General features: G+C 43.3%; 1 protein-coding gene across 2 annotated transcripts in view; it reads left to right on the forward strand.

The window, feature by feature from the left end:
* Slc23a2 (solute carrier family 23 member 2) overlaps positions 1-25,394 on the forward strand; it is a 95,189-nt gene that overhangs the window by 26,310 nt on the left and 43,485 nt on the right. For both annotated transcript variants that reach the window (XM_028754736.1, XM_028754740.1), the window contains exon 2: positions 22,521-22,775. In XM_028754736.1, the coding sequence (XP_028610569.1) occupies positions 22,668-22,775 (108 nt within the window). In that variant the 5' untranslated portion in view covers positions 22,521-22,667. The remainder of the gene's footprint in view (positions 1-22,520; positions 22,776-25,394) is intronic.

Below are 25,394 nucleotides of genomic sequence, written 5' to 3' on the forward strand. Positions count from 1 at the left end.
CTTCTTTCTTTCTTTCTTTCTTTCTTTCTTTCTTTCTTTCTTTCTCTCTTTCTCTTAGTGTGTGTGTGTCTGTGTATGTGTGTGTGTAAGACAGGATTTCTTTATGTAGCCTTAGCTATTCTGGAACAAGCTCTGTAAACCAGGTTGACCTTGAACTCCTAGAGATCCACCTGCCTCTGCCTCCCAGAGTGCTGGGATTAAAGGTATATGCCACCACACATCCCTACTCTTTCTTTAAAAATATTTTATTTTAATTATGTGTGTGTTGTAGGGGAGGGTATGTGCACATAAGTCTAGGGATGGTGGAGCCCAGAGGTTATGGATCCCTCTAGAGTAAGAATCTTCTAGACGATCAGGACATATTCTTCTCACTTAGCCATCTCCCCAGACCCAGAGGCTCACAGTCTTTAACATGTAGTGTGCCTGTGATTACACATTTATGTGAAACAGCATTTTCGTCTCTAATTTTCTAATGTGTACTTAATTGAGATAAATTACACAATTATAATAGAAGTCACGTACTCCTCTGGTAGTTATGTTAAATAAAATAAAAAGTAAAATTAACTGTAGTCATTAATCTATGCTGAGAAGTCTACCGTTAGATAATATATTTTTAGCTTCAAAGCTTTGGAATTTAGGGTATGTATAATGTAAGCCACTCTTTCAGGAGCTGTGTAGCAATTCATCCACACAGTGCATAGTAGTTTTCCTAGTGCCTGGAAAGTGCTATGGACCTCTGCAACAAAAGTGATTACTCCCCCACCTTTTTTCGTCCCTAGGATTTAAATTTTCTGTGTGTGTTTTGCCTACATGTGTATGTAAGGGTGTCATATATGTGCCTGGTGCTTGTCAGAGCAGAAGCAAATCCCTTGATACTGGGGTTATCATCAGTATCCCTTGATACTGATGGTTGTGAGCTACCCTGTGAGTTCTGGGAACTGATGCTGGGCTGTCTGCAAGAGCAATAAATGCACTTAAACTCTGGGCCATGTCTTTAGCCTCTTTACTGTATTTAAAATGTATATAATATATGTATATATTATATGTTTCCACAGTTTGGACAGGTCTTTATTTTTAGGCATTAGTGTTTTTCTATTTGTCTTTAGAATCTTATTGAGCATTCTCAATGAAAACTTTGAGTGTGTTCTATTTAAACTAGGATACATTCTTTAAAATGTATTTTAGTGCTTTTGATTGGTGATATTGGGTGACTAAGAACATGGTCCCAGTCAGCACTCTCACCAGCAGAATTGTACATATGCTTTCCAGCCAGAGCTTTAAACATTATTTTGTAATTTTGTTATTTTTTGGTTGAATTATAGATGCTATACCTACTTTTATATATCTTATATTTTTATAAGAATGCTCATGCATAACTGTAGTCCTATCAGCGTGTATTGAGACTCCTCAGCACAGAAAGAGAGGTAGGGGAAGTCTAGAGGCCAAACGAGCCTTCAACTAGGCTGATGAGTCTTGAAGACACCAAGAAAGGAAAGGGACAAGAACATAGCTAACGTAAAAAACAGAGAGCGTCCCCGAGGGTTGGCATGCTAGCATGCACACACACACACTCACACTCACACTCATGTGCACGTGCATACATACACATATACACACATGCCCACAGCGTGTGTGTAGGGTGCACACATGTGTGGCTGTGTGTGCTTGGCGTGCTTGAGCACACCTCAGGCACTAGGTTTTCAGGCATTCTGGGCAGGCCTTTTCCCACCAACTTAGACCTCAGCTCTTTCTGTTTTGCCTTTTTATTTTGAGGTGAAGTCTCAACTATGTTGCTAACCTGCCTTCAACTTGCAGTCTTCTTCAGGGAGCCTGACCTCCAGCTCATGGCAGCTCTCCTGTGACATCGTAGGGGTCTTGAGCTTGCAGAGCCTCCTGTCCTTGGTCACTCTTATTCTGAAATCCCTTTTGCATGCTTTTTCTTAACTGGTCTCTGGTTCTTTTATTTTCCTGTGGGCTCCAAGGTGGTCACATATCTGTCATCTGACCAGAAACCTACTTTTTACTCACAGGCTCCTTCAGTGGGCCAGCCCTGTCATTCATTTATTACTTTTACTGATGTGCATGTGGCTTGTGTACAGGTGCCCGTGTAGGGGTCAGATCCTCCTGGAACTGGAGTTACTTGGAGTTATAAGTAGGTGTGAGCCATATGATGTGGGCGCTGGGAGCCAAACTCTGCAAAGAGCAGCAAGTGCTCTGAGTGGCCAAGCAATCTCTCCAGCCCCAATTTACTTACTTTTGGGAGTCTTTTTGGTCTGCTGAACTCAACTGGAGATAAACTCCGTATTAAGGTGACATTCTCAATCACACATTTACAAGTGTTAATTAAATCTCATTTTAATTTTTAAAAATATTTTAAATTAAAAAAATTATTAGATTTATTTCCCTCTCAGCTTATTTGGCATTCCAAAAGTCTGCCACTTCAACCCTGACTTTCATGTTCTAGGTCATTAAGTCATCAGGTTCACCCTCCCCCAACTTCCTTCCCTCCCGCCTGATGTAGGCTGACTATAGATATGTGTATACATCAGAGCACACTATACTTGTGAGGTTAGGAAGTAGTTGCACCATTTAACAACACTATATACCTACATCTGTGACCTCCTCTCCCCTTACAGGTTTTGAATACAGTTTCATTTGATGTATCCTGTTTGGTTACTAGAAATGAAGTAGATGCCTACAGGAGGAGGAGGGTGACGCTCAGAACAAGCAGGGTTGTCCTCACTGGTTTACAGTCCTGCAGTTCCTGCTGCTGTGTGTGCTTAGCAGAGAGGGCCTCTGGGCTCCATGTGAATGTTGGTTCCCACTCTCCCTCCTGCTCTGTCCCCAACTGGGATACTGGGATACTGGGATATGATTTGAGCGTGGAGGAGGTGGTTCCCTGTGGGTGAAGTAATTTCCACTTTACTGTTTCAGTTCTCCAAGTGCTCGCAGGCACACGTTTAGTCATACCTTGGGAGTATAGATCAGTGGGCAGCGTTAAGTGATGCCAAGGAAGGCCGTTTAATAAGCCTGAGCCAAGGTGAACAGTGACCCCATTCTCCTCCCATAGACCCTGGCCTTTCAGTGGGAACCTTCCACCTGCCCCGCAGAAGGAAGACCTTCGGCCTCTCCGCACTTCACTCCAGGTTTGGGTTACTTTGTCGGTTCTCTGTCCAGGTTTTGTTTCTACATTTATTTCAAATGTGCAGCTTGCTTGTCTTTGAAATATGATCATTATAGTTTACTTATTAAATGTTTATTGAGCTGGGGGATAGCTCAGTAATACTTGTCTAGTGTGCTTGAATCCCTGACACTTAGGGAGCAGGAGGACTATGAGATTTCTTCCTTCTTTTATTTTCTGCCATGCTGGGATTAAACCCAAGGCCTGCAGATGGCTCTGTATAAAATGTCTCAGCACGTGTGTGGGTGGGGAGTAGTTTAGGGTTTAATATGTCCAAATAATGAAACAGAAACTTCTTTTTCACAGTCTACCCCCACCCCCTTCTTCTTCTTCTTTTTTTAAACACACTGTTTAGTATTAGATGGTCCCTGCAGTCAGCAGGAAGAAAAGGAGGCTTTTCTCCCCCAGCCATCCATCCCATCAGCCAGAACTGGCTGTGTCTAGCTTCATGATATGCTGGAAAATATTGGCTGGGCTTCAAAGCCCAGGTACCAGTTGAATTATTAATTGAATGAGAGGTAAGGGTTTGCTTGCCTGTGAATAAAACAGAAGCTGCTGTATGAGTCAGCATCAGAAGTAAGTTGAATATAAAAATAAATGTATTTTAATACTGTTCTGTATGTTGAAAATGCCCAGAATAAATTTTCGTTAACTTTTTATCCCAGTGCTGGGGTTCAGTCCCCAGCCTTGCAGTGCTAGGCTAGCACTCTACCGCTGACTGAACTGTGTGGCACCAGATCTAGAAAATTTTGTATTTCTTTTAAGCTTTTACCAGTACCAGCTAATCTTACAACACTAGAGGGTGCTGTTAGTTAGCGGGCTCTCTTTGCTTTTAGTGCTCACAGAGGCGGCTTCCCTCCTTCCGTTCACTAGTGCTCACAGAGGCGTCTCCCCTCCGTTCATTGGAGTCAGCATAGGTTTTGGAGTCAGCATAGGTTTTGGTCATCTGATAATCCTAATGTCTCATGTCCTCAGGTTAACAGGAGCAGAGGCCAGAAATGTCAGTAACATTTGTTTGCAGAGTCACTATCAAGCCACACAGACTCTTTGTTTTTTAATTTAAATTTTTAATTGACATACAGAATAACCCTTTTTCATAGCAGTTTTGTTCACACTTACTTTTGCTTGGATCAGTGCAGGCCAGATGTTCCTCTGTGTTATCACCCAGCCCAGCCCTGTTTGTACCACTCAGCCCCCGTCCTCCTTCAGTGTTCAAATCACTGCTGGTCTTCTACCTTTCCATCTCTCTCATGAGCCCCCTTCTAGTTTCCTGGTCTGAATACACACTTAGAAAATTACTATGTTTAAAATTAGAAGTAATGTGTGCACCCACGGGGGATAGCCTTATTTCTCTTAACCTCACTTGATATGTTTTCTAGCTTAATTCTTAGAAAACAACAAAGACATTTCATTAATAAGATGAGACGTTTTCAAGTGTGTATCTATTTCATTTTTAAAGATGCATGTGTGTTTGTGTGCATACATGTATGCATGTGGAGGCCAGAGGACAACCTTGGGTGCCATCCCAGCAATGTTATTTCCTTCAAGATAGAGGTCTCTCTCACTGGCCTGTAGCTCACCAGGCTGGCTAAGCCAGCTGACCAGTACATCCTAGGGATCTTCCTCACGCCCTCCCCAGTGCTGGGTCATAGCCATGTACCACCACACCTGGCTTCTGACCTTTGGAAGGGGTTCTGAGGATCTAGCTTGGACTTCAGGTTCACAGTTAGCCCTTTTTCTAGTCTCTCAATGCTGGTCCTGGCCCTCTTTTTTCGACAGGGTTTCTCTGTGTAGCCTTGACAGTCTTGGAGCTAGCTCTGTAGATCCATCTGCCCTTTCCAGAGTGCTACCTTTAAAGCCATAGACTACCATGCCCAGCTAGTAATTTCTGATGAAGTACATCTTTTCATTGCATTTGTCCAAGTTTAGTCTTAGTTGTTTTGCCTCATTTTTTGTCTTGAATTTAACCATACATAGTTGGGTCTTACCACACTGAGAGAGACATAAGAAGAGTTTTAAATACAGGCAAACATGGACAGCACCGGAGTCCCACTGTAGAGATGAACAGGAGCTCCTCTGGATGCGCAGCTTTTCCCTTACACAGGCGCAGTGTGGGTCTAGCTGGTGGGAAATCCTGTGAGGGAAGTTTGTGTTAGCCTATGGAAGTATCGTGGTTCATTTGCTATCTCAGCTTTTCTGTGAGATCGTTCGTGTGTGTGTGTGTGTGTGTGTGTGTGTGTGTGTGTGTGTGTGTGCGTGAGCTCACATGCTTGATTTGTGTTTTTAAATAGTTGTTTTTTATAATTATGTGTGATGGGGAGGATTATGCATTTAAGCTCAGATGTCAATAGAGATCAAAAGAGGGCATCAGATACCCTGACACTGGCTTGGAGGTAGCTGTGAGGCAGCCCATGTAGGTGCTGGCAACAGAATCAGCTCCTCTGCAAGAGCAGTATGTGCTTTTTAAATTGCTGAGCCATCCCTCTAGCCCCTCTTTGTTTGTTTTATTAAATACGTATTTATTTTCATTCCCATTTAAGCATCTGTGTGAGTTTATGGCATGTGAATACCAGTTTCTGTGGAGGCCAGAAGAGAGTGTTAGATCTCCCTGGAGATGGAGTTACAGCGGTAGTGAGTTTTCATGTGGATGCGGGAGCCACGACTGGGTCCTTTGTAAGCAACTAGCAACAAGCATTCTTTGTAGTGGTTTAGATAACAATGTCCCTCATCTGCTCATATATGCGAGTACTTACCTGGCCATTATGGAGTGGCGCTACTTAATGTGGATTAGGGGGTGTGGCCTCATTTGAGTAGGCGTGGCTTTGTTGGAGGAAGTATATCACAGGGAGTTGGCTTTGGGATTTCAAATACTCTAGCCAGGCCCAGTGTCTCTCTTCTGATGTGTAGGGATTTGGATGTAAAACTCTCAATTAATTGTCTAGCACCATTTCCATCTGCATGCTGCTGTGCTTCTGCCTTGTTGATAATGGGCTAAACCTCTGAAACTGTAAGCTAGCTGCAATTAAATATTTTCTTTATAAGAGTTTGCTATGGTCATGGTGTCTCTTCACAGTGATAAAACACTAAGATAGAGTGTTTACCTTTTATAGCATGATGCGTCTGTTTAGAGAATAATTTAACGAATATTGCTTTATAACTGGGCTTATGAAGTCTGTTACTTAGGTCTGCCCCAGTCTTTGATATAGGTATCTTGTTAGTGAGTCTGTACGTTAGTGGCCTCTTTGCTCTTTCTGTCTCATGGGATTAGAACGCAGCCTCAAGCTTCCTTGGCTTAGCCTTCTGTTTTAGGCAAGGTATCTGAAAATGTCCTGTTTAGCTTTTGTACTCAGAAGTCACCTTACCTGGGCATACAGGTCTAACTTTTCCTGCAGTTCGTGTTCATGTGTTGTGGCACTTCACGTTGTCATGAAGTCTTGGGGCTACATCTTGAGCCAATGCCAGTAATCATAATCATACTTCCTTTACTTAATGAGATAGCTTCTGAGATGTATTTCTGGGTAATAGGGTTGTGTGTCTATCATAGAATATACCATTCTAGCTGTATCGCATCACCTACTAGATACCCTGGCTGTCTGGCATAGTTGCCATTGTGTCAAGGTCTTTCTCTGACCAAATGTTGATATATGGGGTAAAACTCAATTTGAAAGCAGACATTTTGTCCCTAGATTGTCTGACTGTCGTTGTCCTGGTTGTCTAGATACAGGTTTTCCCTCTTTACATGGCCTACTGTGTGCTTGCAGTGCCATAGTCAGCCTTTTCTCACACTCAACAGCTTAGTCAATATCTTTTAATGTTATGTCTTAAGTTTATTCTATTTGTCACATTTTTGTTTCTTCAAGGTTTATTTAATTTTATGCTTAGATATGTTTTTGTGTGTGTGTGTGTCCGTCCATGTGTCCATCCTGTGCAATGATCATTGAGGCCAGAGGAGGGCATTGGATCCCCCAGACCTGGAGTTACAGTGGTTGTGAGCTACTGTGTGGTGCTGGGAGTGAAATTCTGGTTCTTTGCAAGAACAGATGGTACTCTTAATCATGGAGCCATCTCCACAGCCCTTTCTCATTTCTGCTTTTTAAAGTTTCTTGAGCGCCTCTTTTCTGGAATCCCCAGAGCATTCTGACTAATGTCTGGCTCCCTGGGTACACTGACCCTTGGGTGGGTGGCATGTGAGGATCTGTGTTCTGCCCCTTTGGGGTCCTGTTCTTCTATCCTGAGCCTTTAATGTTCTTCTCTAGTTTTCTCCTATTCCCAGGTGTCTTCTCTGGCCCCATGGCCTCTTTTCCCTCCTCCCACCACCAGTTTCCTCATGGTTGTGTAAATAGTGGCACTCTCTGCTGCTGTTCTCCTGGTTCTCTTTAACCTAAGGTCTCACTTCTCAGGTGTGCAGCTCTGCTGGCATAGCCTCTCCTGCCTCTCACCTGAGCCTTGTGTTCCCTCTGGTCTGGGGAATCTACTATAAGAGAGCTGGGACAGATGCTTGGAATTCTCAGAAGCAGAGGCACTCCCTGCCCACCTCCGTGCCAGCTGGCTGGCCCTGTGATGGAGTCAAGACTAGGAGGGGCAGTCCGGCTGCCTGTGTGGCTTTTCCTCTGGGACTGCAGTTAGGCCCTGTCTGCCGGACCTCAGGGACTTGGGTTGTGTGGTTTGTTGTGAGAGGTCATTTTTGTTGACTTTGCTTACTTTCTAATGATGGGGTCCTGCCTTGACATCACTACACTTCTTTGAGTTTTGCAATCTGACGTCTTTGAGCTCCTGATTGGGGGCGGGGCGGGGGGCAGAGGGGAGGTAGAGAAAAAGTAATCTCCCTTTTCACTGAGCTGGCAGCAGCAAGGGCAGACTTGAACTGTTTGAAAAGACAGGCTTTAATTTCTCCTCTTTGTTTGGGTTTGAGAAATACAATCACAGCAGTTGCTGGGATTCTATAATAGAATACCCAGATTGCTCTCAAGAAGCTTGCTGCAAGACTGATTTCAAGACTATAATAGAGGCCTGCAGTAACTGCTTGTAACCAGGCGGTGGCTGTTGTGTAATACAAATAGCATTTGATGAGGTGCGGTTAGTTATACAATTTTGGCCAGCTCGTGTGGGATATAAGAACTGAAATTACTTCAGCACCTGAAAGCAGCTCCTGCTGCACCTCAGGACAGTCACAGAACTGCACAGCGTGGTGGGTCACACACTGATTCCAGGACGATTTTGTGGATAGACTGAGATTCCATTGAAGGTATGCCTATTGCTTGGTATAAGAGCTCTGTTTTGGGGGATGAGTTCTGAGTTTTACTGGATTGTGTGTCTGAATATGTCTGTTTCTTATGTGCATTTGAGACCATGTGTGTACCTCTGTGTGAATGTCTATGGCCATATGCCTCTCCCCCCCTCTTTCCCCCCTTTTCTCCCTTTTTCTCTCTCTCTGTGAGTGAGAGAGAGAGGAAGAGAGAGAGGAAGAGAGGCATGCATGTACAAGGGTTTCTATGAGAGACAGACTGTAGGTGGGTGAATAGTTTATAGTTCAGGTTCGTCCAGATGTGTTACTAGAAAATGTCCAGACTTTCTCAGTGCTGTCAGGGATTATTTAAAAATTGGACTGAACACTAGCATTTTTGCACCTGTCAGAAGGCAATGCCCCTAGTCATGCATGTGAGAACAAGTGCAGAGTGTGACAGGCTGTCTGTAGCAATGAAGCATCAGCTGACTTCCAGAAACGCTTGCTTCCTTCCTAGTCTTAAGTCCTGTTGGGACTAACAGGGCTCTGTGTGTTCCTGTCTGTTTTCCTTTTCACAGCCTTTTAGAACTTTGGAGAAGCCTGGCAGTGGTGGCGCACACCTTTAATCCCAGCACTTGGGAGGCAGAGGCAGGCGGATTTCTGAGTTCGAGGCCAGCCTGGTCTACAGAGTGAGTTCCAGGACAGCCAGGGCCACACAGAAAAACCCTGTCTCAAAAAACCACAAAAAAAAAAAAAAAAAAAAAAAAAAAGAACTTTGGAGAAAAGCAAGTATATAAACAAAAAGAAATGTAAATAGCAAATTTCATAAAGAGCTGGGGCCCCTTTGTAATGGAGTACTTTGATTTTTTTTTAAATCCTTATAATTTTAGATTTTTAAGAAGATTTGGTTTGAGAGTTTAGAGAAAATTATGATTACTGTGGTGTCTGAGTCTAAGTGATTCCAGTTTCTGTGTTAGATGGATATTATTAGTAGTATTAGTATTAACATAGGATTTTGTAATGTCACCATGGCTGGTCTTGAAAGCTTGCTTGGGCTTAGAATTGTGTGCTATTGGGAAAATATTTTGAAAAGGATTTCTTAGGAACATCATCCCTTGTAGTGGTGGTGGTGGGGAAGGGCAACATGGTCACGGCTCTCATTTATAGAAGACTGAGAAAGCCTTGCCTTATCTTTCACTCTATAGTTGGCTTTAACCTGGAGAAGGATTGCAATCCCTACCAAAGTAATTGCAGTGCAGTTTAGGCAAACCTATAACCTCAATCCCTTAGGTAAATACCTTACCTATCTAAAAAAAATCTGCAGGTGAAACACAGTCCCATGGGTGGGCAGGATATGAGACAAAGGTTTGCAGATGGAGGGGAACCAGTTGATCAGGAGAACTAAGCAGGCAAAAATCTAGCAAAAGTGGTAGGCACGTGAATAACTAGGGTGTAAGTAAGTGGAGAGGGGCTTTCTGGGATTATGAGGAGATTTGACTTTGACGTTTGACACGAGGAAAAGATGGGATGGTGATGAGGATTAGTGTGGTCCAAAGAGGAGCTCAGAGAGAACTCGAGGAAAGAGATGGACAGTATCAGAAATGCTTCTCCAACAGGCATGGCTCCCAGAGTTCACTGCTGTTCTCCTCCTTAGAGGGTTAATGGTGCTGCAAAGGGAGGCTGGATAAGGGGACAAGCACAGTAGGGCAGGCAGGTTCCTTTCATATTAGAAAGAGGGGAGGCATCATGCAACAAAGAGTATTAGAGACCTGGAGAAAGAGAAAGCTGTTTGTAGTTCTTGACACTAAATCAGGAACTTGGGGCTTTCCTTGGCTTGTTCCAAAATGGCTACCAGTCTTCAGAGCTTTGTTCTTTTTCATTTTAAAAATTAAAATGATTTTACTTTTATTTTAAAATTGTCTGTACTTGAAAGTAATGTCTGTGGCGACCAGAAGAGAGGCATCCTGGAGCTGGAGTTACAGGTAGTTGAGTCCCCCACACAGGTGCTGGGAATTCAGCTCAGGTCCTCTGCTTGCTAATTTTATGTCAATCTGATGCATGCTAGAGTCACCAGAAAGGAGGAGTCTCAACTGAGAAAATGCCTTCATATGACTGGACTGCAGGCAAGCTTGTAGGGCATTTGTTAGATTACTGATGGGGGGGGGTTGTTTGACCCATTGTGGCTGGGCCACCCTTGAACAGGTAGGTGGACCTGGCTTCTATAAAAAAGCAGGCTGAGCAAGTCAAGGGAAGCAAGCCAGTAAGCAGCATCCCTCCATGGCCTCTGTCAGCTCCTGCCTGTAGGTTTTTGACCTGTTTGAATTCCTGTCCTGACTTCCTTCATTGATGAACAGTGATATGGAAGCATAAGCCCTTTCCTGCTTTTGATCATGGTGTCTCATCACAGCAATAGTAACCCTAACTAGGACGGGTCCTCTAGAGGAGAAGAAAGTGCAGAGGCTTGTTCTGCAGGAAGTCTTATGGGAGCACAATGCCTGCTGGATTCTCAGAATCCTTGCCTAGCCCACTTTTGCTCTTTGGCACGAACATACCAACCTCTTTGCCTCAGTTGCTCTACTTTGGAATAAAGACAACAACCCCTACCAGAGTTTTTAAGAGAGTTAAAGAAAATCATATTTGCACCTGGAATGTACATTCATTTTTACCTTATTGGCTTAGTTAGGGCTTTATTGCTGTGAACAGACACCATGACCAAGGCAGCTCTTATAAGGACAACATTTAATTGGGGCTGGCTTATAGGTTCAGAGGCTCAGTCCATTATCATCAAGGTGGGAGCATGGCAGCATCCAGGCAGGCATGGTGCAGGCAGAGCTGAGAGTTCTACATCTTCATCTGAAGGCTGCTAGTGGAAGACTGACTTCCAGGCAGCTAGGATGAGGGTCTTAAAGCCTACACCCATAGCAACACACCTATTCCAACAAGGCTACACCTCCAAATAGTGCCACTCCCTGGGCCAAGCATATTCAAACTATGACACTTATTGATAAATTTTCATGTAAAACTTGCTTTTCAGAAGGATTGGGAGATGGCTCAGTCTGTAAAGTGCTTGCTATACAAGCATGAGAACCTGAGTCTGACACCCATGTGAAAAGCTGACCGTATTATATTTATGACACCACTGCTGGTAAGGTGGAGACAAGTGGGTCCCGGGGCCTCACTAGTCTACTCAGGAGCTCCAGGCCCAGGAGAGGGCTTGTTTGGAAAAACATGGAGGGCATTTCCTGAGAAATGACACTAAGATTGCCCTTGAGCCTTCACATAACCTATGTGCACACATCCCCCCATGAACACACTCCATGTACACCTGTGCACAATTAGCTTTCCATGGGCTTCTGTGATAATTGGTGATTATCATATTGTTATTTGTTTTTGGAGCTTGTCCGTGCAGACCCCGCTCCTCTGCCTGAGGTGCTCTGAGCCCTGCATTCAGGTTTAATTCTAGCTCTGCCTCCCCCTCTCATGTTCCAGCCACAAGATCTCCCGGAATAAACCGGGAGAACAACAGCTAAGTGTTGTTTTTCTCTGTGACTAGAATGCCCTTTAAAAAAAGTTGTTTCCCTAAAAACTGTGAATGCCATTTATATCCTTGTCACTGTGTCCTTAGTCTGCCTGCTGGGGAAGCTGGACTGATGCCAAGTGCCATGGAAATGTAGAAAAGGAAGAGGCAATTCAGGATCGCTTCCGCGGCCTCTTAAGTTCAAATCTGGAAACTAGAGATAGCATGGAAATTAGACATAGCATGGTCAGTGTAGATGGCAGCTGAAGCTGGGGAGGAATATCCAGGACAAAGAGGCCAACGGTGGTTTATCAGTTTTATTTAAATAGTGTTTGGGGAAGCAGTTTCTGCTGGAAGAGTCCAGGTGGACTTAGCATAAAGCCTCTGATGTGTAAAGGTCAGTTCATAGGGTGCTGGCCTTGCAAGTGTGGAGGTCTAGTCTGAGCTCTTAGAACCCAGCCAGGGAAAGAGCTGTGTACAATAATCACATTTGTGACCCTAGCATCCCCGGGGCTCAGTGGGAAGTCAGTGTAGCTTGAATTGACAAGTTCCAGGCCGAGTGACAGACTGTCTGTCTCAAAAACTCAGGTGGATTGTAATTGAGGAAATCACTCAGTGTCAACCTCTGGCCTGTAACCCATGTTCACATACATGTGTATGCACACATACAGAGAGAGAGAGAGAGAGAGAGAAAGAGAGAGAGAGAGAGAGGGAGGGAGGGAGGAGAGAAAGAGGGGAGGGGGAGGGGGACGGAGACGGAGAGGAGATTGGTAGTAGACTTTGTATGTACAAGCAAGCCATGCTGACATTTCGAGGGTTCTACCTCTTCCCCCAGCTGAGCATAAGCGAATGTCTTGATCTCCTGTAGGGAGACCATCACCTTTCTTGGCATCTCTGGGCACTGGGGAGATGGCTTCTTGAGCAATTGTTCCTGCCAGGGCTCTGCAGACAGCATCTAGTTTCAGAAGTGGAACTTGCCATGAAACCTGGATCACCTATCAGAAACCAGGCTTCATCTGATGCTCTTAAAACGCTTTTTTTTTTCCTTAAAATTTTTGGGATTGGAGAGATGGCTTAGCAGTTAAGTGTGCTGGCTTCTCTTCAGAGGACCCAAGTTTAATTCGCTATACCCCGGTAACTGCAGTTCCCGAGGTTCCAGTGCCCTCTTCCTATCTCCAGGGGTACCAGACACATACATGATGTACAGACATACATCCAGACACAATAACTAAAGAAGTAAACTGATCCTTTTCTAAAGAGAACAAGTCCATAAGCTAAGACAGTGACAAAGGGCTTACCAGCCTCTGGTGTATGAAGGCAATCCTTTCTCGGAGCATGGAGCGAGCAGTATGTATGCAATGGAGCATGGAGTGAGCAGTATGTATGCAATCCAAGCAGAGTTAGGTTTGTGGGAAAGACTGCCCTGCTCTTAGTGGGCACTTCCCATGCCTCTTGTAACTAGTGCTGTCATCTTGCTGTGTACATAACTTTGTCACATGGTTTTCCTGAGTGTGTAAGTTACAGTCAATCCAGGCACAGGACTCCTGCTTTTGTGTCACTACAGAGCTTTTACATCAGTAGTTTTCAGACTTGATTTAATTGACCCACAGTGCAAAGAAAGCATTTTACCTCGAAGCTTGCTATAATAAGATATCCAAAGCTGAGTAATTTATAAAGAAAGGGCGGTTTATCTCATAATTTTAGAGACCAGGAGTCTAAACAGAATGCTGCTAATGTGCTGAAGGCCAGATCCAGGGCTCCAGCAAGGCCAGGGGCTTGTCTGACTGTAATCACCTCATGCCGGGTGCCGTCATGTCCAGGGTCAGAGGAGAGATCACATGGTAAGACTGGAAGCCAAGAGCATTCTGCAGGATTTGATTGCCTCGTTTATAGCATCTCTCTTAACTGGGTCTCCAGAACAGCCAGAGTCCTTAGTGTCTTCCCATTGGCTCCTATGACGTCACCACACTGAGGATCAAGTCCTCAGCACAGTCAGAACATATAAGCACCTTGTAAGATGTGCTCAGAAATTGCTGCTGTGTCTGTTTTTGTAGCCCTGGCTAGTCTGGAACTTTCTATGTAGTCCAGACTGGCCTTTAACTCCGCCCCTGGCTTTAAAGGCTTTGCCACCATACCAGGCCTAGACTGAAACCTTACCTGTAGAATAGCAATTCTTCCTCTTCTGGAAAGCTGTTGGTAGCCATCAACCTATTTATTTCTGAATTTGCTTGCCCTAGACAATTGATATTAAAGGAGAAATGGGAGAGTTGCCCTTAGTCTAAGCTAGGGAGATTACTGGTTTTTGGTTTTGTTTTGTGTGTGTGTGTGTGTGTGAACAGTTTCTACATGAATAAAGGTTTCTGTGCAGTTTACATTTTTCTTCATTTATCTTATATGTGTGAGTGTTTTTACCTGAATTTATGTCTGTGCACCTTGTGCATCGCTGGTGCCTGTGGAAGACAGAGCCGGATCCTTTGGAACTGGAATTAAGACAGGTTGTGAAACTGCCATGTGGCTACTAGGAATGAAAGAAACGAGTTACTCTCTAAAGAGTTGCAGGTGTTCTTAACCACTGAGCCATCTCTCTACCCTCTGTGCAATCTTTTAAAATAGCTTCATGGCATTGTTTTTATGAGTGGATCACAATTTTATCATACCTCTAAGTTTTTGTCTTAGTCATTACCTTAGAATATACTGCCGGAAGTAGTGTACTCTCAAGACAAATAGCATGTTGTACAAGGCCCTAAATTCAGTCCCAGGACTCCAGGATGAGCATGGATGTTCATAACTCTTATGATACACAAAACCAAATCACCTTCTCATCAAATCACTTTTCACTGGGAGTGTATGAGTATCTGTGCTTCCCCATGCTTTCATTAAGAGTGATAGGACAGACGACACCGGCAAAGGTGGCTCTTCATCTCATTTGTCCTTAAGTAGGACTCAGACATCTATTGTGCTGTTTGTATCCAGGGGACTGGGGATTAGAAGTACACTGTCCTGTTCATTGTACACAGAGGATTATGGTTTCTTTTCATTTATAAGATTTGACTTAGAAAGTGAAAATATTTATATGCTATCTTATATCTATTGCATTTGTCCCTTAATTTTTATTAGTCTTTATACAGAAATCTAAAGAACTTTATATTATGAAATCTGCCAGTCTTAATTTAATTTTTAATGATAAGCCAAGAAAAGTTCTAACATGTAATCATGTAGTTGACTTTTTAAAGTCTTAGATCTTTCATTGACTTCTTGAGTAGTGAATTGGCTGTTATGGGCTGGATTACATCCATACCTGCCCTGTACCTTGATGTGCCACTGTGTCATATATCCATGGCCTCTTCATACCTGGTTTGTTTGTTTGTTTGTTTGTTTGTTTTTGAGACAAGGTTTCTCTGTGTAGCTCTGGCTGTCTTGAACTCACTTTGTAGACCAGGCTGGCCTTGAACTCACAGAGATCTGCCTGCCTTTGCCTTTTGAGAGTTGGGATTAAAGACTTGTGCCACGACTGCCCAATTGCAGCCCTGTATTAGAGTTTCTAGCTAAGAGAATACATACTTTTTATAATATTTCAAATATTTGAGCTTTCTTTTAAATCTATTTTTTTTTAAATGTTAAAGGCTTTATAAGTTTGGTAGTGCTCAATAAAAAGATAACCATACAATCAGAAGTGTAACCCAATACCCAACCTAGATATACCAACTATCTTTGACTGGCAGAGACAGTCTCCGTGTCTTCCCCACCCCCTCTCTTGTCTCCTAACTCCTCCTCCTCTCCTTACTCCTCCTCTTCCTCTCCTTACTTCTCCCACCATAGCTCTTCCTACATATCACCCTTCCTATTCAAATAAAACTTTTCTCTCAAAATAAAATTAGAGCATAACTATACCAATTTGTATCAGTAAGGTACAAATAGACCTAATACCCAGTCCATCATTTTGTTGACTAACCAGAACCTCTGTCATCTCTCCTAACTAAAAGACTTAGTTCTGAACCTGGTTTTTTTCTTGGCTTTAGAATGAATGTCAGCTGAAAACCATCCTCTCAAGTCTTTTCTCTCAAAGTAAATAGCCAGGATTGGCTTTGAGACTATAAGTCTTCAACCCCATCAGAAATCCAGAATGACTGAATTAACTGAAATTATGGGAAGCATAAAGCATAGCTTCTAAAACTTAGCCAATTTATAGAGACCGCTGAACACCTGGACAGTCCCTATACTACAAAACATTGGAGCATCCGATCTTCAGCCTTCTGGCCCAGGATCATCTGACAGACCTAGTGATGCAGAATTATTAAGGGCTGATTACTTATATCTTGGCAGATATAATCAGTTGATTATTCCAAAAGTGTGTCCTTTTCAGGACAGTAATTTGTAGATGAAAAGAGGCAATTCTTGCCTAGTGGCTGTCTCACCACAACTGGAGTAACTCCAAAGACACTCAATTTCTTCTTAGAATCCAAGACAGGAAGCTGTCAGGAACAGATAGGTCTCTAATCAAAATGAACCTTAATGCAGAAATGTTTGTAACGTCAATTCTGTGGACTTCTGACGTTTTGAAAACCAACTATCCATGTATGGCAATCTGTACTGTTGTCTGTTAACTCCTCTCAGCTATTTCTAAATAAAATATAGAAAACAATAAACTCAGAGCCATGAATTTGCTATAGGCCCTTAACTCACAGGCTAACCATCTCAAATCAGTTAAAAAAGTTAAAGAAGGACTGGGCTTAAGCCTTGTATTCCTAAATGTGTTATATAGGCGCAATGCCTATGAGAATAACAATATTAATCTCACTTCTATATCAATAAGAAACTCATACCAGTGAAAACCTTAAATTTGAAATCAAAGTAAATTTTGTACCATTTAAGAAATTATAACTTCAGCTTAATAACAGTTATACAGATTTCTACCAATACATTATGGCTATGCAATAAATCCTAGCTATTCCTCCCTGTTCCAACAAAACCACTACTTTTCCCTAGAAAGACAGCCCATTATTAACCACCTCAGTTCCCAAGCCCAGGGAATAGGGGTGCCAACTCTTCATTAACTTCTTCAAGCTGATTACGGGCATTGAGATATTAGAAGAGGGGCGGGGGGGGAGTAAATTGATAAGCCTCTGACGTCTGTGTCTTCACTGCATTCAGGTGAGATTCCAGGACATCAGAGATTCAAGCAGGTCTGCTCAGCTTGCTTGATGAGTAGATACACCAAGGCTGTGTATTCTGCAATATACAATTCTCAAAACAAATTTTAGTATCAAGATATTTTTTGTTTGAATTCTGGAATCTAGTCTTCTGGTGGCCTGTCTCTATCATATCTAATCCATATAATTCTTGGAGTTTCTATGAGGGTGTGCTCCCACCATTCTCCCATTCCCACCTCCCTGCTCTCAAATTCTCCAACACTAGGGAATCCAAACTATTGGGTACCAAGGCCCTCCACTTCCACTGATGCCTGACAAGGCCACCTTCAACTGCCTATACAGGTGGAACCATGAGTCCCTTCCTTTATGTTCTTGGGCTGGAGATTTTAAAATGGCTACTCCAGCTTGTTTCTTAGGACCATTTGCTTGTAAAATTGTTTTCCAGCCTTTTACTCTATAGTAGTGTCTGTCTTTGTCACTGAGGTGGATTTCTGTATGCAACAAAATGCTGGGTCCTGTTTACGTATTCAGTTTGTTAGTCTATGTCTTTTTATTGGGGAATTGAGTCCATTGGTGTTAAGAGATATTAAGGAATAGTGATTGTTGCTTCCTGTTATTTTTGTTGTTAGAGGTGGAATTATCTTTGTGTGGCTATCTTCTTTTGGATTTGTTGAAAGAGGATTACTTTCTTGCTCTGTCTAGAGTATAATTTCCCTCCTTGTATTGGAGCTTTCCTGCTAATATCCTTTGTAATGCCGGGTTTGTGGAAAGATGTGTAAGTTTGGTTTTGTCATGGAATATCTTGGTTTCTCCATCTATGGTAATTGAGAGTTTGCTGGGTATAGTGGCATTTGTGTTCTCTTAGGGTCTGTATGATGTCAGTCCAGGATCTTCTGGCTTTTATAGTCTCTGGTGAGAAGTCTGGTGTAATTCTTATAGGTCTGCCTTTATATGTTACTTGGCCTTTTTCCCTTACTGCTTTCAATATTCTTTCTTTGTATTGTATATTTGGTGTTTTGATTATTATGTGACAGGAGGTATTTCTTTTCTGGTCTAGTCTATTTGGCTTTCTGTAGGCTTCTTGTATGTTTATGGGCTTCTCGTTCTTTAGGTTAGGGAAGTTTTCTTCTATAATTTTGTTGAAGACATTTATTGGCCCTTTAAGTTGGGAATCTTCACTCTTCATCTATACCTATTATCCTTAGGTTTGGTCTTCTCATTGTGTCCTGGATTTCCTGGATGTTTTGTGTTAAGAACTTTTTGCATTTTGCATTTTCTTTGACAGCCGTGTCAATATTGTCTATGGTATCTTCTGCATCTGAGATTCTCTTTTCTATCTCTTGTATTCTGTTGGTGATGCTTGTATCTATGACTCCTGATTTTTTTCCTAGGTTTTCTATCTCCAGAGTAGTATCCTTTTGAGCTTTCTTTATTGTTTCTACTTCCATTTTTATGTCCTGGATGGATTTGTTCAATTCCTTCACCTGTTTGGTTGTGTTCTTTTGTAATTCTTTAAGGGATTTTTGTGTTTCCTCTTCAAGGGCTTCTACTTGTTTACCTGTGTTCTCCTCAAATTCTTTGAGAGTGTTATTTATGTCCTTCTTAAAGTCCTCTATCATCATCATTAGAAGTGATTTTAAATCTGAATCTTGCTTTCCTGGTGATATGGGGAATTCAGGACTTTCTAGTGTGAGAGAACTAGGTTCTGATGATGCCCAGTACCCTGGGTTGCTGGTGCTTGTGTTCTTGCGCTTGCCTTTTGCCATCTGGATCTCCTTAGTGCTACCTGCCCTGTCTCTGTCTTTCCTATTATCTTGGTTGTTTCAGAACTGTGTGGAGTGGGTGTTACTACTAGGGTTAGAGCTGGGTCCCAAGATCTGCTCAGTGCTTGGACCAGCCCGGAAGGAACCAGTGATCCGGGCCAGGAGTAAATTCCTGGGTCCTAGTGGGTCCCAGTTATTCCGTTTGGGGCGGGTGTTGCTGTCTCCTTACCTAAGATACTGCCTGGGTTAGAGCTCCTGGGAGGCCTGCTTCCTCTGGGTTTTGTGAGATTGGGTGCAGAGCAGCCACCCAGGATCTACTCGGTGCCTTTTTTGTTTGTTTGTTTGTTTGTTTTTGTTTTTGTTTTTTGAGACAGAACCTTCCTGTGCAGTCCAGGCTGGCCTTTAACTGAAGATTCCTCTGCATCTGCCTATTACGTTATGCTAGGTGGCTGGCCACCGTGGCCAGCGCTGTTCATAGCCATTCTTGCTCATTCTTTCAAGAAGTTTTTGGGGTATTGAGATTACATTTTTATCAGTTTTGCTTATTGAAAAATGAATCTCCTTGCAGTAGCTCCAGGAGGTCTCTGTTTCAGCAGTCACTCCATCAAATAAGATTATGATCACAGACCAGAAATAATTGTTACTTATGTAATAAGAGCTACATGGTGTGTCTGGCATAAAGGCCACTTAACAAATAGAAAGTGGCTATTATTACTGTCACTGTCGTCATCATCCCTCAACCACCCTTCCCTCTATCAAGTGGTCACGGGCCAGACAGCAAGTAGCCTGCGCATTCTCTGTCCTTCTGTAAGGAGTAGGAAGAGAAGCCTCGGCACCATGCATTAGGGAACTTCCCCTGTGCTGGACACACACACACACACACACACACACACACACACACACACACTTTAAGACTTATTACTTGTGTGTATACGTGTGAGCCTGTGACAATGTATATGTACCACTTGTGTGCAAAAGCCCTCAGGGTAGAAGAGATATTGGGTTTTCTAGAATTGGAGATACTGCAGACAGTTCTGAGCCAACATGTGAGTGTTGGGAACTGAACCCAGGTTCTTGGCAAGAACAGCAAGTGCTCTTAACTGCCAAGACATCTCTCTGGTACCCACAATTTTTAAAATATAGTTTTCTAATGATAATAATATATTATTATTTGCTTTTTTGAGATACAGTCTGTCTACATAGCTCTGGCTGTTTCAGAACTAACTATGTAGACTAGACTGGTGTCTAACTCACAGAGGTCTGCATGCCTCTGTCTCCCTCATGCTGGGATTAAAGGTATACACTGGCCCGCCCTTCCTTCCTTCCTTCCTTCCTTCCTTCCTTCCTTCCTTCCTTCCTTCCTTCCTTCCTCTCTCCCTCCCTCCTTCCCTCCCTCCCCCCTCTCTCTTTCTTTCTTACTTTCTTTCTCTTTTCTTCATTCATTCATTTACTTATTTTTTAAATTATGTACACGTGTGCCTGAGTGTGGGCTTGTAACCTTGAATGCAATGCTTACAGAAGTCAGAGATGACATTGGAGTCTCTAATTAAAGTCACAGGTAATTAGGAGCTGGGAATAAAACTTGGATCTTAACCTAACCACTTGGCTGTCTCTCTGGTCACGTGACATCAGAAATTTGAACAAGTCCCTAAACTTCTCTCTGCCCTTGTCTCTTCCCTTTCAACTTTTTGCATTTCCCCCAGACCTTGACATTTCCTATGCAAAACAGCTTCATGTGCGGGTGAAGTCATTGATCTTCTGTTGGTACACAGTTTCTGACCTTGTGGCTGTCTCTGAGGGCCATGCATGCCACATTCATTTGTTGTGCCTCTTCCCCAAAGCCTTCCTCAGAGTGTGGTCTGTGAATTGGAGGGTGCCTGTCAGCCCTGCTTCCTCCTCCTAAATAACCAGCTCTCTTCCACTTCAGGCCAAATACAAATATTGCCATTGGAGTGCAAAATCAGCCTTGTTAAGGACTACTGTTTAAGTAGATGTGGATACAATACGAATGTAAATGAGTATTTTTCACTTCAGGAAGGTTTGATAGGTGTCTTGGATTCTCTATGTTCTTCTTGAATGCATTTTGGGATCTGGAAGATGTCTCAGTGGTTAACAATACTACCTTCTCTCCCAGCACCTGGAAACTAACAATCACCTGTAACTCGGGTCCTGGGGATCTGATGCCTCCAGACAGCAGGCATGCACACAGCACAGACATACAGGAAGGTAGAACACCTAGACACATACATTTAAAACTTAGTTAATTTAAAGAAGAAGAAGAAGAAGAAGAAGAAGAAGAAGAAGAAGAAGAAGAAGAAGAAGAAGAAGAAGAAGAAGAAGTAGTAGTAGTAGTAGTAGTAGTAGTAGTAGCAGTAGTGTGGTATGCCAGCTGCTGTGTGCTTTGCTGTCCCTTTCTGCTCTCGCTGTCTGAGCCTTTTCTTACCCATCCCAAATGGAGAAGTCTTTGAAAAGAAAGTTTCCTACTTGCTTTTTACACACCCTTTAGTTTGGTTAGATTTTTCCTTCTTGGAGGGAAGATCCCGCATTGCTTGCTCTAATAGTAAGCACGCTGTGTGTGCTCTGCCCCCGCCCCCGCCCGCTCCTGTTACTCTTGCTTCATACAAAGTCAGGCACACCTGGGCATGTCGTGTTGTTCACGTGCCAGCCCTTGTGTGCTTTGTGCTTTCTCATCTTTGAAGACGAGTTTTTCGCATGTTTGCTAATCCAAGGTGGATTAGCTGTATTGTCCAGGTTATGTTTCGTGGTTTGAAATTGTTTTAATTTTTTTCTCTTTTGAAGTGTCTGCCTAATTGTTGCAAGATCTTTGTGCTTTTGAATATTCTTTCTCTCTCTCTCTCTCTCTCCCTCCCTCCCTCCCTCCCTCCCCCCCTCCCCCCCCCCCCCCCCCAAGTTTGGGATGTTGAGTTTTTTGTTGTTGTTGTTGAATTCGATCTCTTAGATTCTTCAGCCTTGTCATACCCCTCTTAGATTTAGTAGTGGTGATCTCTCTCTTCCTATGCCTTGTGTACCTTCACTTTAGGGGAGGTGGAGGGAGGCCCTGGTTTTTTTTTTTTTTTTGAAGCTTACTTATGTTACCTAGTTAATCATTGCATGCTTTGACTCCCATTTTGTGCCATTCTAACTAATTGAGAATCCATGCTGTTGTTGCTTTGCTTGAATTCTGCATAGCCATGTAATTGTAGGTTATTTTTGTCTTTTATTGTATGTTAAATGTCTTCTGCCTTCCATAGCATAGGTAGGGGATTTAGAATTATTTAAGTCACCTTTTATTTGCGACAAATTATCTGTATTGCCTTAAATGTTAATTAAAATTCACTTCTGCATTGGCACAGCCACTTTTTAAGTGCCAGGTGCCTAGTGATATCAGCTGGGCGGACAGGTTGAGAATGCTTTCATCACTGGAAAACGTTCTGTCCAGTAGCTTGGGGTTAATGCACATCATAGGAATAACTTAGCTGTTTTTTTTTCTTCCTAGTATTCTAATATTTTGACATACCATTTTCTTTCTTTCTCCAGGGTGATGGTAGCTGACTATAGTAAAGAGGGTGGGTTCTTGAAAAGCATTGGTGTCTTGTCAGTTGTTTGGGTGCAACTTGTATTTGCCTAATTTAATGACTCTGAGTCTCTGGTTGTCTTTCTGACTCTCCTGTACTGTCTTTCACAGGTGATAAGAGATGACAGTAACGTCTATCTGAGAATCCAGTGTTCCAGGCGCTGAAGAGCTCCCTCTGGTCTTAAACTCCTGGCTTGAGTCAGCCTTCCCTGTAACCACTCCAGGCCAACAGTTGTGTAGATTGCTTAATCTTCCTTGATGATGGGTATCGGCAAGAACACGGCATCTAAATCAGTGGAGGCTGGGGGCTCCACAGAAGGCAAATATGAAGAGGAAGCTAAGCACCCCAATTTCTTTACTCTCCCGGTAAGAGTATATCCTGCCTTCCAGTTCCTCTCTGGAGTATAGGTAGGGCACACTTTAACACTTGTATTTTCAGTGACCATCGTGGCATTGAAAATCAACTGTCTCTCATGATGTTATAGTGGCCATACTCTTAGCCAGCCTCAGGGGACCTGCTTGAGTTAACCCAGGAAGGAAGTACATACTGCTATTAATGTTTAAAAACCATTCCAGTGCTTACTGTGTTCTGGAGAGAATCTTCAATTTCTCCCCAAAACTGTACTGTTAAGAGATGTAGTTCAGACCTAACATACATTAGCTACCTGAAGCTGGCTGATACAGATAGCTAATACAGGAAGCCTTCCCCCCCCCCCCCCCCCGCCCCCATCTGTGTCTGTCTCTCTCTCTGTCTCTCTCTGTCTCTCTCTCTCTCTCTGTCTCTCTCTCTCTCATACTTTGAGAATTTCCTACAAATGTAATTTGAACATACTCATCCCTCTTCCCCACAAGTCATCTTATCCCTTCCTACCCAACTCTGAGATTTCCTTTTTGTTTTCTTTTCCCATTGAGTCCAGTTCGTGTTGTCCAGCTTGTCTTGGGAGTTGACTGCTGCAGTGTGGTTGACCTCCTGGGACTCAAGTCATAAGGTCATAAGGAAAACTGACTCTCCCTGCAGCCATCCAAAGCCAGCAGCTCCTTAGCCAGCACTGGGATCTCTTGCTCTTTTTCCCCATTCTATATTGCAATTTTTGTCTTAAAGCCTCTGTTCTTACAGTCCTGTAGAGCTCTCTGCGACACTCTAGTGGCCACATTCAAACAAAGCCTGCTGCAGTAGCAGCTACTACAGCAAGAGTTCCCAGGCCATGGGAATCATGGGCTCTTCCTCCTCTCATCTGGGTCTACACTGGGTGCTCCTGTTGGGTTTTATCTCACCTGCTCCTTTAATGCTACTTGTGACATGGCTGTCCCCCACCCACAGTGAAACTGTAGGCTGTATCCGGCTTTACATAGAGAGGGGTGGATGGCAGTAAGGATGGCTAATGTGTCTGGCACATACCAAGCCCTTGAGTCACAAGTTTTCACACCTTCTCTACAAAGTGAGGATTACAAGCACTGATTTAGGGCTGCCTGCTGTGGTCTCAAGTGTGGTCTGTTTCCTCCAAATCTCATCTTGAAATTTAATCCCCATTAGGAAATATGAAAAGATGGTACCAGGTGGGACTTTTAAGAGAACACTAGAGCTCTGCCCTTTTGAATCGATAATCTGTTCGTGAATGCAATTAATAGATAGTATGTAGTTAATAGAGTGGATTGTCTGTGAAAGCCAGCTTAGCTAGGTCTCTAATCATGAGCTGCTCTCCATAGCCCCAGACTCTTCAGGCAAAACACTAGACACAGCCTCTTGAAACTGGGTCAGCACACAACCATTTTCCTTCCTTTTGTTTTAATCCTGTATTTTATACGTATGGATACTTCGGCTACATGTATGTCTGTGAATCACATATAGGCAGTGCCTGGATCCCCTGGTACAAGACTGTGTGGGTGCTGGGGACTGAACTTCAAATGTTTTATGTTTCTTACCTCTGTAATATAGAACCAGTATGCCCAGATAGATGCCCTGCAAGGCCTTCTTCATCCAGTGGCCCACATTTAGCTCAACGTCAGCTCCGCTCAGAGCCACTTCCTCAGCCACCCCACAAGCCACATTATTAGCGCAGATCAGAACCAATTCTATAAAGCTTCAAAAGCATTTCAGTGGCTGTGCTTGGCCTCCCCTCCTGCCTCCCCAAGGCCTCCTGAGTTAAGCTAGAATTTCCTAGCCTGACACCTGGTGCTCACGCTCGCTCGATGGGCATCCTGTAGAGTATCAGGATTGAGTCTTGTTTGCCTGGGACATAGCTAGGATCATTTAAATAAGCATCTGAGCTTTTGTGTAGTTCAGGGAGTGTCTGTTGAGTGTATATGAATAGAAAGAGTCAGAAGAGCAGTTGGAATTGTGAACTCTTGCCAAAATCTGTTTTTTGGTACCATGTAAAAATTTAAAGTTTAGTGAGATTGGCTACAGTGGTGCTACTTTGTTGTAATCCAGCACTCAGAAGGCCAAGGCTAGAGAGGCACAGGAGTGTAAGGCTAGCTGGGGCTACACTTTGAACCTATCTCAAAAAAGTTTTTTTGAGGTACAGTATGTATAACATAAAGTTGTCAGAGACATGATATGATCACTGTGCTGTGTAACTACTACCTCCATCTAGTTCCCAAGCACCCTTGTTCCCACAGAGCAGAGCAGCCTTAGCTCATGAGTTACTCCACTCCGGTTGCTTTGTGTTATGTTGGGAAAGCTCGTCCTGCCCAGGTGTCTCCCTGCTTCTCAGTCTGCAGTGCTGCAGTGCTGAGTGCTGCAGTGGTGCAGTGTGCAATGCTGCAGCTTCAGGTGCAGGCTGGAATTGGGCTGGGAACATGGCTCTCACTCAGCCAGCACAGGCAGCCATGTCACACACCAGGTGTCCATGTAAGAAGCTGGAGCGTGATTTAGAATTTTGTGTGTTTGTTTGCTTGTTTTGGTTTTGGGGACAGGGTCTTGCTCTGGTCCACGTTGGCCCCAGACCAACAATCCTCCTGCCTCAGCCTTTGTAGAGCTAGGAT

Source organism: Grammomys surdaster, unplaced genomic scaffold (genome assembly GCF_004785775.1).
Source record: "Grammomys surdaster isolate TR1022 unplaced genomic scaffold, NIH_TR_1.0 129, whole genome shotgun sequence".
NCBI lineage: Eukaryota > Metazoa > Chordata > Mammalia > Rodentia > Muridae > Grammomys > Grammomys surdaster.